The following is a 14,978-nucleotide window of genomic DNA, read 5'->3' on the forward strand; positions in this document are numbered from 1 at the left end:
CACAGCGTAGCGATTCATAAAACGTGACCGTCTTTTTTCCAGAATGCTTTGAAGAATAGATGTATCTTTTAAGTAATAAAGTAAGCACCATACAAAGAAAAAATGATTACGAAACACATTTCGTTTAAAATAAACAAAAATTACATTGTTTTATTACAGCTTGTTTTTTTATTTTTTATTTGCAGTGTTCTCGCCTGAGTAACGCTTTAATCACAACGCCTTAAATGACAACGAAAATCGCAACGCCTGAGTGATGTCCCAGCCATTTGGTTTTAGACCACGTTTTTCGCGAACCATGTGAATATATTTTAAATGTTTCGATTGCCAAAAGCTAATTACTGCTCGAGGCGGAAGATACGCTTGCTTGTAAAGCACCTGTCCCACAGTCTGCGAATGGCGCTTGGCTCGCCGAGGCAGCGGCCAGCGTCTTCGTGGTCTCTATATATGCGTGCGTTTGCGTTATGAATTTTAGAGCGAGAGCTCTATTACTCCAGGTACAAACACAGAAAACGCCTGGTTCCGTAAATATGACCTTGAAGCTTAGCCAAGGTCAAACGGGGACTTAGCCTGCCACTACCGGTGGCTGCTGCGTTAGCCGCGTGGGCGCCCATATCTTGAAAACGATCTGCGACGTGGACGAAGTTTGCGGTCGCGCGCGCCTCATCTTCAAAGCGATCTGCGATGTGTACAAAGTGCGTCGAGTGGTGGTAGCTTCGTATGCAATGTGCTTTCGACGTTTAGTTCGCGTTGAAGCGAGACGCAGCATAACGGTCAATTCGCTGACTGCCACGTGACACGTACTGCCACGACGAGCAGTGTCTGTGTGTTGTGTTGTGGTACAATTGTAGATGCGTAAGTTGTTGAGGGCGCCGAACAGCGTCTGTGTCCTTTCCCAAAGCAAGCAAAACCGCGCTATGGGTCGGCAAACTTGGCTTAACTACGTTCTACCACGGCAAATTTATGTGGTTCGCTTACGTAAAGATACATCTGCAGCACGAGTGCAAGATGAAATGCCCAATAAAAAATTGGAGGACGCTTAAGCTTCGCCTTTAAGAGTGGAATGCGATAGTGTTACCGGGCTCCGTTCGAGCCCCGTTATCAGGCCCCGTGTAAGCTGGTTTTGCACTGCAACTCGGTGTACCAAGGGTACACCGATCCCCTTAAGGATGGCTTTACTCTTAAACAGAAATGTATTGCTGGGAAGACGTTTTTCCAGGAGCAATTTAATTCGTGTTATATTGAAATGTGAAGGCCCTAGCACCTTTGTTTTTTTCTTTTATTAATTGTTTGCTATTGCCCCGACGTGCGCGCGAGTCCAAAACTCATTAGGCAGGTGAAGTAACAATTTGACCTGCCGAGTATGCGAGCGCCATCTGGATATCATTTTCGCAAGTAAACTACCCGAGCGTGCAGCGGTAAGTATGGTAGAAATGGTGGAAGGGGGGTTTGTGTTTGAGTTTCCTTGTAACAGAATTATGTTTTCTCGTACATTTAAATTACAATCCGACGCAACCATGTGTGTAGGTTGTGGTTAAGTCGTACTTTACTGTTTTTCTGACAAATTTTATTGTGAGAAATTGAATTTTTGTTCACAACGACCTTGCACCTTGTGGAGGGCCTGCACGGTTGGCATGGTTCGGGATGATTTTCTCCTCCACGGACGCCGACACCGCAAGCCGACGCCGACGCCGGATTTTCTGCGACACGGCGGCCCTTAACGCTCTCGCGTTAAAAACTTTGAAATACAGCCAGTGTGGGTGCAGGATCGATGCAGGTAGAATTATGCGTTGGCCGTAAGTAGCGCATATCTGCAGAGGTCATCCTTTTCATGTTTGACGCAATTTTAATACATCGCCTGTGGCTGATATCACAATTCTTGTCCTTGAGCTGGATATTTCGATTAAGCGGGCATTACTAGCACGAGAAATCGAAACACGTCTTCAACCAATTACCAAAAATTCACTATTTAACTTGCCAATCACGTTACGGCACATACTGCAATTGACGAATTGTAGCCGGTGAGATTTTGAGACGCACCCATTTGAAATGAATTTTCATTAGTACACCAGTTTCATCGCTAGTTTTATCTGCATGAAACCAGCTTCATGCTTACAGGTAATTTTATACCGACATTATGCCGCCTGGCCGCCCAGAACAATTAAAGCAAGATAATGTTGGCTGCTGATTACATTTCAACAGAGAAGCGCAGCTCTCTTAATACAGAAGTGCTATACGCCATTGTAGACGCATCAATTGACGTGTTTTCATGTGTGACTTGAACACCACCAGCACGCAGTATTCAGCGGCCCTTTGACGGCCCTGGCTGAATATGCCATTCAGTGGTGACCTGACTGTTTTGCCTGAAACACTCCTACCAATTCACGAAAATACGCTTATATTCCTTATAAACACAGCTGTTGTCTATTAAAGCGTCATGCTTCAAGCACGGGCTCACTTCGATTTACGCACTTTTGTGATCTACTTTGCTTTCTTGCACAGTCAAATTTTGTACTGAGTCAACTATTAACATGTGACAACCTGGAAGCTGCTGGATGTTTGCAGAAACGTGCAGTGAAGATACCACGCCATTCAAGTTTTCTCGAATACAGCCAACAATTGTAGAAGAATATACAAATTGAGTCTTTTAACAGGTTTTATGATGTCAGTTGGTATATGTGCTTGATTTACGCATGTGTGTGCAACCATTCTTTTCTTCCTTTCTTTTTTTAGTCGATTTTGTGATATTACACCCGAATTAATGAACTTACTTCTTTTTTGTTGTTCTCGTGTCTCTACGCCTGTAATGCACCTTCGACACCGCATCTACCGGTAATCTCTGGCTGGCGTTTCAACCATTTTTCGCGAGTTTGGTAATGATTTATGTACAAATAAATCCTGGAACAAACGCCAAAGTGATCAAAGCGTTATCTAAGGTTCTTCATTGCTGCTATGCGGCCAGGGTGCGGTCTTGAGGGCCCGTGAGACGGCTCAGGGTGCCGGACTCCAAAACTAAATACTGTCTCCCCCCCCCCCCCCTCCCTCCCCCCTCCACCGCGCTGGCGCATGGAGGGAGATCGAAGCCTGCTTGCGTTTTCCTTGCTTTTTCACCGAATAGTGTTTGCTTCTCCTCCTCACATATTTCTTTAGCATTCTCGAAGAATTTCTATGGATTATTCTTGCGCTACTGGAGTTCTCAAAGCTGTATACTCAATAATCTCAAAGCTGTATACAGTTACCGGGGGTTCTCCTCTAGATCGCACATTGCACTCTATGAACTCATTCAGAATTCGGGGCTCAAATTGCTGCTCCCAGTAATTCGTTCGAGCCAGTCAAGGAGTCACTGCAGCCTGTCAATTTCTACACGAGAACTCGCGCATCCACAGTTTTCGTTGCTAAGATCATCACAACGATATTGAACAAACACGCATCTTCGTTTCGTGATCCCGCCATTAATTAAGTGGATGACATGCCACGCCGATTGCGTCCCGTGCATATTGTTTTCGTCTAATTTGAGCACCGCCTTTTGCTGGGTTAGTCAACCGCGTGAGAGTAGCACGTGTCACGTGCTGAGCCATTTTCGCATTGTGCTTTGCTTCTCTCGCGCACGGACAGCTTTTCTTTCTATTTTTCACACATTTTGAGCTCCCGCTCTTCTCAGGTTTCTTGTTCTTCTTCTTTGCTCAGCACAATGAAGAATTTGATGCGCAATAGTAATTTCCGCTAAGAGTGGCTTCTACAGGAATTCGATCCATCGTAAAATATCCGCGTTAACACCAATCTTACGGCTTCGGCAGTAACAAAATACTTCGGTTGACTTCTGAAAGTAAGCGGACGAGCTAAGTATCGAAATCGAATTTGATATATTTCTTTTAGACATGATATACGATCCCAATAGCATTGACCATCTGCTTCAGAAATTTTAACACCGAAAATGGCCAGCAAAATCCTTTAAAATTTAACCATTCTGACTTAATTTTTGTAATCTTGTAGGAGAAACTGGAGCAGTCAAAGACACACGTGATGTTCGCAAGTAGGAAAAGAAAAAGACGCAGACCCTTTTGAGAAGAACCCTTGATCATGGCTCAAGCCGTGGCTAGTTTCACTGCTGGTTCCTACGAGCTAAGCCGTGCACGCGGAGCCAAAGCCGCAATGGAAGCAGCAACCTCCCGGTGTCCTTGTAGTAAGTAGTCAGCCAACAGGTGCGTCTGCGTTATCATGCCAAATCCTGGTGTCTCCCGCTCGTGAGTTGTGTGGGTGGCTGCTTTGATAATGGCGACTATTAAGGCGCAGGTTGGGGCGCCATGGGATTTACCTGGAACAAGAACCTTCTCAACATAGATGTCTTGGCGGCTGGAGCTGATTGCCGGTGCGAGGAAACTCTGGAGAAGAGGGAGCTCACTTCCATCTACGGAGGCGTCCGCCATCTGGAGCGGGGCAGATCAGCGAGAAGCACCACCGGCCGTGCATAGGTCGTGTGCAACGAAGACCACATGAACCGAGACTGTCCCACTACTGACTCGGGAGGACGATGAGGCTGCGGAAGAGGCTGCTTCAAATGTGGCAAGGAAGGCCACACGAGCAGAGACTGATGTGCGCGGGACACACCGAGATGCGGGCCGCTCCACTTCGTGTGTGGCAAGAATATACGTTTTGTGTGTATTTTATCCTTTAGTAGCTCGTTTATTTTTGGGCTAATTATGTAATTGGTACTTTTTTTCGCGCTTTTGAGGATGATAAATATATTTTTACACCTTGCAGTTCTTGTACTGCATTCCTATTCCCTGCTCGCTTTCGGAGTTTTAATATTTTTCTGCGTGTTTGTGTAGCACATCTAATTCCTCGCACCGTTCCATCCGGTGTTTAATGGGTAATTCACGATGCACGGAATGCAATTGGAGCAAGTAAAGGTACATTTGATCCGACAATTAATCATGCCCTTTTCAAGCGTCAAAGCCCACAAATGCGAAGTTACCGAGAAGGATGAGTGGTGTCCGCATAATTATGGCTCCTTCACAATGAGGCATTCGGTGGCAAGAGCGATGCCAAAAAAAGGAAATAAGTACAAAAACGTGACGTAATTTTTTTTACGTAAGCACGTAAGGGCGTAATAAAGGCCGTCGATTAATGCAGTATTTTTAATGTGTCCCGCTACTCGACGCGATTAGGCTGTCCAGTAGGCAGTGTAGTACTACATTGTCTACTGGATTCAAGTTCAGATCACGTGTTTGGCAGAGAGAGCGATGAAGCGAAACACCGACCGTACGGTGTGGCATCCTATCGCATCTATCTACAAAGCACCGCTTCTTTCCTTGCCGACGAAAGCTTTCGCTGTTTAGTTTTGCACGCATCGTCCCGAGGAACGCCCAGCTCGTCGGCCACAGAAACTGCACGAAGGAAGCTAAGTGGACTCTTGTCCAGCCTTCATTACTCACTAGCCTTAAATGCACACGTTGACGGCAATGAAACCAAACACGAAAACACCAGCGCAAACGTTGCTCTTCTCCGTTTTAAAATGGCACCACAAGAATTCAGACAACACGCCCACGAACAAAACCCCAAATAATGCGAAGAGACATGCTGTAGTAGATGAAGTTTGCGAGCGTGGCTTTCCGCACAATACAAGAGTACATTGCTTTGCTGTCGATAGGAACGTAAACGCCCCCTCCCACCATTTTTCTTTCTTTCAGAGGGCGCTGAAAAAGCGATATAGTTTACACATAACAACATAAAATACAGTCGAACATACTTTTAGGACCACACCTCAATAAAAACAATTGCGAATTAAATATCGTTCAGTTAAAAAAAAAGGGGGAGAGGGGGGGGGGGAAGGCTGACGAGCCGAGTTTCGCCGGAGATGCATGGCGTGCGCGTCGAAGTTGGGCGATGGGAGACTGCAAAAAAGAAAAAAAAATGTTGCAGTGGCTTAGCTCGGCTATGCCAGGATATACGTAGCGTTAGCAAAGGTTCAGCTGATTATTCTTAGCTTTCCTGGTTGTCTCGATTGTCAAGGATTAGCTTGATTGTCATGCTTACTGCTGCTCCAATGACACACACAAACGCCAGTCAGAAGCGCAGCGGCTCCAGCGCAGTGTCAGACGGCGACTGCACAGCGAGAGCGCGCCGGCGCCAGTGCGTCTACCACGGCTACGACGTCACTCCTCTGGAATGCGCAGACCGGTGGCGGTGAGTCGCGCGTGGCGGCGGCGGAGTGCGCGAGAGGTGCCGGCTCCGGTGGCTCCGGTGCGCAAGCCGTGTGACATCACTGATCCTTGCGCATGCGCAGCACGGCTCTTGATGTGCCGCGCGAAACGGGCTTGGCTAGGCCAGTGTAGCTAACGCTACAAAAGTCATGAGGCGTTACACTCTGTGAAAGTGGATGACCAGTGAAGCTGTATAGATGGTATATCTAAATGTACAACAGAGAGATACATAAATGATTGCAGTTTATTTTTTCCCGCAAGTTACTATTACTTTGTGGTCGCTAAACGGTAGACTGCCAAGGGTTGCTGACGACGATGTACAGGTCGATGGCGAAGGTTAAGTCCAAACACGAGCGCCTCGTGGTAGTTGGTACCTTGGGATCCGAAGTTATGGTCGAGAGAGTCTCTTTTGAACCTCGCGTAGGCACCGAAGAACCCTCGCGCGCCTTCGTTGCGGCCAGCGTCGTCGGCTCTGCGCCGTCTCTTGCGCGCCGCATCGTGTCCGCGTTTCTCTTGTCGGGTCTTCGAGACGCCGCGACGGTGAGGTTCCGCGGCGCGTGCGCGCTCTTCTTCCCGCACCACCGGGACGGTGGCGCGAAGTAAACGCTTGCTCGCCGCGTGGCGGGCACGTTCTTATTCTCGGGACGGCGAGTCGGCGGCGCGACGCCGATGGTCACATTCCCGCCGGTAGTCTCGGCGTCATTACTCGTAAAATCGCGGTTCTTCGGGCGTACGAACCACTCGCGGCCATCCCATGGCAAAGACGGAGCTAAAATGAGACCGCAACTGTCTTGGCCGCGTGTGCGATGCGGGGAAATACGTTCGAGCAGATATTACATTGTTTTAATTGAAAAAGTTACTTTTAACAGTGTTAGTTCTCTGCTCTAGCCACACTCAATCACAAAGCCCAGAACATCTCCGTTTTAACGTCGCTGAGAAGTGACGTTAGATCGCTTTTCCCAATCAGAGGTTAAATTCGAAGCTGCGCTTGCTTCGAAACACACTTTGCGATTGCCTTTGGGGATGTGTGCGGTTGCCTTGAGAGTTTCGTTGTTGATTTAACGACAGACAAATCTTCCCCACAAGGGCAAGTTGAAATGCGCAATAAAAAAGCTTTGAAATTCAGCCAGCGTGCGTGTGTGTGTGTATAGGATTATTGCGGGTAGAATTATGCATTTAAAGTGACTAACGTACACGAGGGGATGCTGATAAGCATTGAGCCTTACCCAGAAAAGCTTTATCTTGGTAGCTATAAATAGCAGGGTGCCATGGCCAATTTGTCAACATTCAACGGTAAAAAAATCAGCTACCAATGTTTTAAGTTTATCTTTCATTTACAGGACCAAACTTGAACATGGCAGCACCTCCTGAAAAGTTCGGTGTGGAGGAGCATAGAACCATAGTCACGTGCCTGTTTCTAAAAGGGAAACGTGCCAAGCAGATCCATGATGAAATGTCGCACACTTTGCTCTACAGTGTGGCCGTTCGTATGCTACCGGTAAACGTTGATTTCTCAAGTATAAAACTGGCTTTTTCTGTCTTGAATGTCACAAACGCAGTGGAAAACCAGTTTCTGTCTCTGTGCCTGCAAATATGAAATCGATTCACAATAATAAACCATAAGTACTGCTACATAAACAGCCAAATCAGCCAAGCTACTTTCATTCGAAATAGTGATGAACCGGATACAGAGGCTCCTTCTATAAATAGTGATGAAGTTAGAAGGGCCTTGAAAGACATGACCAGGGGAAAAGCTGCTGGAAAAGATGGAATAACAGTAGATTTAATCAAAGATGGAGGAGATATCATGCTTGAAAAGCTTGCGGCCCTTTATGCGCAATGCCTCACAACTTCAAGTGTACCAGAGAGCTGGAAGAAGGCCAACATTATACTAATCCATAAGAAGGGAGACGTTTAAGAATTGAAGAATTATAAACCCATTAGCTTGCTTTCAGTATTGTATAAAATATTCACCAAGATAATTTCCAATAGAATCAGGGCAACACTTCACTTCAGCCAACCAAGAGAACAGGCTGGCTTCTGGAAGGGATATTCTACGATGGATCATATCCATGTCATCAATCAGGTAATCGAGAAGTCGGCGGAGTAAAATCAACCTCTCTATATGGTTTTCATAGATGATGAAAAGGCATTTGATTCAGTAGAGATACGAGCTGTCATAGAGACATTGCGTAATCAAGGAGTACAGGAGGCATACGTGAATATCTTGGCAAATGTCTACAAAGATTCCACAGCTACCTTCGTTCTCTGCAACCAAAGTAGAAAGCTACGTTTCAAAAAAGGGGTCAGGCAAGGAGGCATATTCACTCCAATGCTATTCAATGCATGCTTAGAAGAAGTATTCAAGCTCTTAGACTGGGAAGACTTAGGACTGAGGATCAACGGCGAATATATCAGCAACCTTTGGTTTGCAGATGACATTGTCCTATTCAGCAACAATGGAGACAAATTACAGCAAATGATTGAGGACCTTAATCGAGAAAGTGTAAGAATTAGGTTGACGATGAATATGCAGAAGACAAAAATAATGTTCAATAGCCTGGCAAGGGAACAAGAATTCATGATCGCCAGTCAGCCTCTACAGTCTGTAATGGAGTACGTTTATCTAGGTCAATTACTCACAGGGGACCCTGATCACGAGAAAGAAATTTACAGAAGAATAAAAACGGGTTGGAGTGCATACGGCAGGCATTGCCAAATTCTGAGTGGGAGCTTACCACTATCGTTGAAAAGAAAGTGTACAATCATTGCATTCTTCTGGTACTAACATATGGGCAGAAACTTGGAGGTTAACCAAGAAGCTCGAGAACAAGTTAAGGGCCGCACAAAGAGCGATGGACCAAAAAATCTTAGGACTAACGTTAAGAGACAGGAAGAGAGCGGTATGGATCAGAGAACAAACGGGGATAGCCGATATTCTAGTTGGCATTAAGCGGAAGAAATGGAGCTGGGCAGGCCATGTAATGCGTAGGATGGATAACCGGTGGACCATTAGGGTTACAGAATGGATACCAAGACAAGGGTAGCGCAGTCGAGGTCGGCAGAAAACCAGATGGGATGATGATGTTGGGAAATTTGGAGGCGCAAGTTGGAATACGCTAGCGCTAGGCAGGGGTAATTGGAGATCGCAGGGAGAGGCCTTCGTCTTGCAGTGGACATAAAATATAGGCTGATGATGATGATGATGATGATGATGATGATGATGATGATGATGATGATGATGACTGCTACATATCTGGCAATATCACTTGAGGGATTTGGTAAAATTATCCACGACGACTTGGAAATGAGAAAAGTTGCAGCAAAGTGGATTCCAAAACGACTGACAGCTGAAGAAAAGCGGAGAGTGCGGTGACATCGGTGGGTGTTCCGGAACCTTAATAAAACCACACAACATAGGACGGAGGACAGAAATAACAAATGAACGAACACAAGTGCTTCCCCTCCTCCGTTCGCTGTAGCTCTGGTTATAATAGACTACCATCAAGCCTGGTCACACACATTGTTTTCGAACATTTTGCAAGATATTAGGAGAATTTCCCGAACAATGTGGTAGCTGGTGATGAGACATGATTCTACTTTTATGATCCCGAGGCAAAGTACCATTGTAAGGAATGAAGGCGCAGTTGTTTCCCCAGGCCACGGAAGCTTCGAGTGCAAAGGTCGGTGCACAAAGAAATGGCTACAGTTTTTTGAAATTGCAGGACAGATGTCGCAAGTGCATTGACTTCAATTTCACGTGTATCGTGACGCCATCGGGCTAAAAGGTATGTTCCACATCCGCCCACCATGGTTCTGAGTGGCGCTGGCTAACACACCTAGGGCTAGATATAGTAAACATAACTACCCAAGTTAGTGGACGAATTGATGGCCGTCGCTGTAGCACTATTGGTAGTGCTACGCACGCGCAATGCGGAGGTTGCGGGTTCGGCTCCCGCCCGCGACAAGTTATCTTTTCGTCCACTTTCATTTCCATTTTCTTCATTATTTTCTACATTCCAATTTCAACTACACTTAATTTCCCCGATGCTTTCCTTGGCTTCGTTGTCTGTAGGCTTTGTGTGGTTATGACTAATAAAATAGAGCCCCTCTGTTCCCATTCTTCTTTCGACTTCAAGGAGGCGTATGTAGAGAAGTGTGGCAGTTACAGTTTCCTAGCTAATTTTTTATGGGTACAGCTCAATACTTATCAACACACCTCACACCTACATTTCTGTTACTTGTGACGCATTTATGACAAACCACCTTCTAACCAGTTCTTGAGCCAGGCAGCCCTCAAAAACTTGTACAACACGTAGCACTATCGTTTGACAATAAACTGTAAATAGAAAAGAAAAAAAGATAAAAACTTATATTTTTGTTTTGTTTTCGCGCTTCTTTCTCAACAATGAATTACAAACTCGTCCTGAAAACCGCCGTTTCTATAGTGTCTCTAGAGGCACGAATGCGAGCACAGCGTAGTTAGCAATGTCTATATCGGAACTATTTCTGGTCTTGGGAGTGTTCTGAATGCGATGTGAGTGCAATCGGGGGGGGGGGGGGGGGGGATGTAGTATTTTTCACGTGTGTGCGCGTGTGCGTGTTTGCGTGTATTTGTGCGCGTGTGTGCGTACGTGCGTGCGTTTTGTGCGATAGACAAAAAGCGCGGAGGGAAATGAGGTGCACGTATGAATGCATGGCGAGCACCGTTCCCGAAGAAGCTATTGTGAAAGTGCATTTGAGGCTTCGTTGAAGCTCGTGATCATGGGTTGACAGCTTGGCCAGGCTAATGACCACCCACAAGCACGTAATCAGGGATGTTTAGCATAGTGTCGCGGTCGAAAAAATTAATAGCTCTGCTAAAGCGGTAGAAGAAGACATTAAAATTGCGAGTGGTGCAGACTGAACAAGTAACTCAGCGCAATAAAAAAGACAGACCCAAGAAAGGGAGAAACAAGGACAAGCGCTACTCACAACTGTTTAATGCAAAGGAAGGATTGTACACACATATATATCCTCTTGTCACGCATGCGCAGGCCAGACGATAAGAAAGGCACGTGTAGATTAAAGACGGTTGCGCAAGAAGTCAAATTCGGCGTCAAGTAAAGAGATAGACGGCTCACTTACACACCGATCTCTGTTCTGCTTGATAAAGAAGGCCTCCAGTGCAAGACGAGAAGAGGCATTGCCACTCCTGCCCAAAATGGTAGTCTCATGAAATCGAGCGTCACAACCGCATGGGGTAACATGGGCCACCAAATGCGCGCCCTTATCCTCCTTTTTGTTTATCTTTTGCGCATGTTCCCTTAAGCGGTCGTTCACGCAACGTTCAGTTTGGCCGATATACAACTGCCCACAAGGGTGCAAGGGGATGGCATAGACAACCCCTCTGGAGCACTTCACAAAGGGCTTCTCGTGCCTAGTAAAAAGCAGACGACCGCGTAAAAAAGTTATGCAAATGAAACATTTCTTTTTTTGCTTTTTTGTGAGCTCAAGGGACCCTAACGGCAGGTTATGCGAACTCCCATGATATGACGCTAGAAAATGGTCGTACAATGTTTCTGTACATGGAGCGAGTACTCGCGAAGGTCCGCCATCATGGGCTCCAATGTTATGCCAGAAAGTCGCTGAGCTCATGCGCAGAAGCTGCGTTGATACTGGTATCGCTGTCAGCAGCGCAGTTTTTATTGCGATAGCAATTACATTGACACTCCAAGCGGATTTCTGCCATTGGCGTGGCCGTCGCTGTGGTCGTCGTCACCGTGAGGTTCCGTATAAAGTCCAAGGGTGATAAAATCGTCGCCGCGCGCTGTATGTGCGAGGGGAAAGCGCGCGAGGGACACGTGAGGGGAAGCGACGTTTAGCTCCGGCACCAAATGTGTATCTTGTGACCGGGCGCAGGGATAACTGGCGACTCAGTCTCCCACGCGAAAGGAGGAAAGCGGAAAGGCAGCGCGGGAGGGCGGGGTGCGGCCTCTACTCTGCCAGCAACTGCGTACTTGTACTGCTTGTGCTTCGTGCGGCTGCGGGTGGTCTAGCGCAGCGTATCTTGAAAGCGATCTCCACACGGCTCTTATTATCTTTGTATGCGCTGTACTTTCGCCGCTCAGTTTCCGTTTGAAGCGATAGAACGCACGAACCTTAGCTCGCTGCTGCCTTCCTGCTTGCTTAAGCCAGCGTTTTCACAGTGGTTGTCTGCGGTCATTACGTGTGAACTATCCATGTTTGCTTGCGCGCGCTGACACCATGCTTGGTAATTGAGTTAGTAAGCGAATCTGTCCGACTTGCTGCAGCCGATAAAACTACTTTCCCTATCCATATAGTTATCTACTAATTTGCCATCGCAATCGATGCTTCACCTTTTGGGCAAAACCTCGCCTTTTTTGTTCTTGTTTTCTTTATTCTTCTTGTATTTTTTTATACTTCTTTTACCATTACCATGCTTGGCTTTTACGCCTACGTCTAGATAAGATTAGTGAAAACGCAACGCATGCTGATCACATATGGTGGAACAAAGCCTCTGCGATACATTCCGATTTCCAGGCTAAGCCTCGAGTGCAAAACCAAACTTCCAGATAATTGCTGTTTCTTTAGGCATGCGTGTGATCATGGCTCGCGGTAGTTGAATGGCGCGGACGCTGGAATTTAAAAGCGCTACACACGGCTTCATAAGGGCGATAATAATCGCCTTAGGGGGACCGAATCGAAAGCTTGCTGTATGTCCAGGAAGAGCATGTATGCAGAGGACTTGTTTTCCTCGAGCAGACTCTAGAAATGACACGAGGTCTGCTATGCAAAGCGTGGCTGAACGGTGACGACCGAAGCACTCATGACATCAGGAAAGAAATCAGTTCCTGTAGCCTGCCATCTAGACGAAACAGTACCATTCGTTCCATCAGCTTCATAACATTGGAAGTTAGCGATATTGGCCGGTAAGATTTTAGGTGTTTTGCAGGGCGGCCGGGCTTTAAAACTGGTTATCACCACAGATGATTTCCATCATTGGGGATCAGAGACGTTCGCCATACTTCGTTATATGCGTCCAAGACATCTTGATGAAAGGCCTCATCGATGTTTCGTAACGCATGGTAAGCACCGTCTGCACCAGGAGCAGTGCGACGTTTGGAGAGGCTGAGCGCGTGACGAAGCTTCGCGAGAGTAAAGTCCGCTTCATCCATCTGGCAGGCTGGACCATAGATAACGTTGTGATGTTCTGACTTGTCAGAGGATTAAAGTCGTTGTTTGCGTTGTCACTTGACAGAGGAGGTACGAAAAAGGTCGGCAAATGCGTCTGCAAGAATTTTCAGAGTCCGGCCAGTCGTTATGCACAAAGCAGCAGTTGGATCCTTGCAAATCTCAGGAGTGCGGAGAGCATTCAGTATTCTCCAAACACTTCCAAAACCAGTTGCCGTATGCAGCGAAGTACACACTGCTGCCCAGCTCTTTCGACGAAGTTGTTTTGTGTGACATCGTATATGGCTGCGTCTAGGCGGTTATATACCGTCCAATCGGAGCTTCTTTTTAGACCACTGCGCTCTCCTGTAAGCGCGGCGTCGATAGGCGCGTAGCCTCAAGAGCTTTAGATCAGGGTTTGGTTTATCTATTCTCCGCCGTCTTCTTACGGTAGCTTGTTGAAGATACTCGCTCACCAGTTTAGACAACTTGTCGTGTGATGAGGCCTCTGAAATCAGCTGACGGAACTTGTTCCAGTTTGTCACTGTGTAGGCGGCAGTCTGGCGCCTAGGAGTATGTTCTGGAATCAACCATATTGGTAGGTGATCTGAGCCCCATGGGCCTGGTTCACATGACCAGGCCAGATGTACATCTCTTGTTGATATCGCAAGGTCGATGGTGGATGGTTCCTTCCCTCTGCCCACAAATGTAGGTGAGCCGTCATTGAGTGATTGTAGATCATGTCAACAATAAGCTCGTTGATCTCTATCCCACGCTGGTCCGTGGACGAGAACACCAACGCGGATGGTGAGCATTGAAGTCTCCGCACAGCACAAATGATGGGCACACCCGAGAGACTAAGACTCTCCAATAAGGTGGTGTCTGAAGATCGTGTCGGTCGATAATATATGCTTGCCACAGTCGTCGTCGTATTTTTGAGACTCACAGTAACAGCTGTACATTCAAATTCGACATCGCAGATATCGTTTGTGTCAATAACTGTGATATGTAGGTCAGCTCGGACGTATAAAGATGCTTTTGAAATATTTCGCGGATGCGTGGCGTCCGTGCACTGGAAGGACCCTCATGCCGGCGCTGTGCATCGAGCGTTACTGTGGATGCCTACGTAACCTGGAAGTCTAAATTCTTCTTTTATTATTTGGTTTCTTGAAGTGCTATAACATCTGCGGGTGTTCATTGCGAAGAGCGAAGGACTAGATCGGTATGCCGAGGTCGTAAGGACATGACTTCCATTGCAGCACAGAGGGACGGGGCTTTCCCACGAGCGTTCATGTTGTTTCTAGTGAAGGCCGTCGAGCACTGGAACAAGAGCCTCCAGAGTTGCTCTGCGGCTGATGCTGCTGGTGTCTGACGACCGGCAATCAGAGATCTAACGACGTTGACAAGCATCTTAAGCAGGTTGATAAGTTTTTCCTCATCGTTGACCGAGACTGCTGTAGGCACCCTATTTCAGAGGTTTCCACTGTAACGACGCCTTGGATGGAGTTGGTTCCGAAGCTTTCGGAGGCGTGATCTTGGCAGATACTAGTTCGGACGCTTTCGATGGAAGCGATGGCCACGATATCGCAGACAGAGAGAAATTCC

General features: G+C 46.8%; 1 protein-coding gene across 1 annotated transcript in view; it reads left to right on the top strand.

Annotated features, from left to right (window-relative positions):
* Positions 1-7,554: 7,554 nt before the first annotated feature.
* LOC125944197 (wings apart-like protein homolog) overlaps positions 7,555-14,978 on the top strand; it is a 31,180-nt gene continuing 23,756 nt past the window's right edge. Inside the window, exon 1 of the mRNA XM_049664520.1 lies at positions 7,555-7,698. Within this exon, the coding sequence (XP_049520477.1) occupies positions 7,555-7,698 (144 nt within the window). The remainder of the gene's footprint in view (positions 7,699-14,978) is intronic.

The sequence above is a fragment of the Dermacentor silvarum genome, chromosome 1, assembly GCF_013339745.2.
Source record: "Dermacentor silvarum isolate Dsil-2018 chromosome 1, BIME_Dsil_1.4, whole genome shotgun sequence".
NCBI lineage: Eukaryota > Metazoa > Arthropoda > Arachnida > Ixodida > Ixodidae > Dermacentor > Dermacentor silvarum.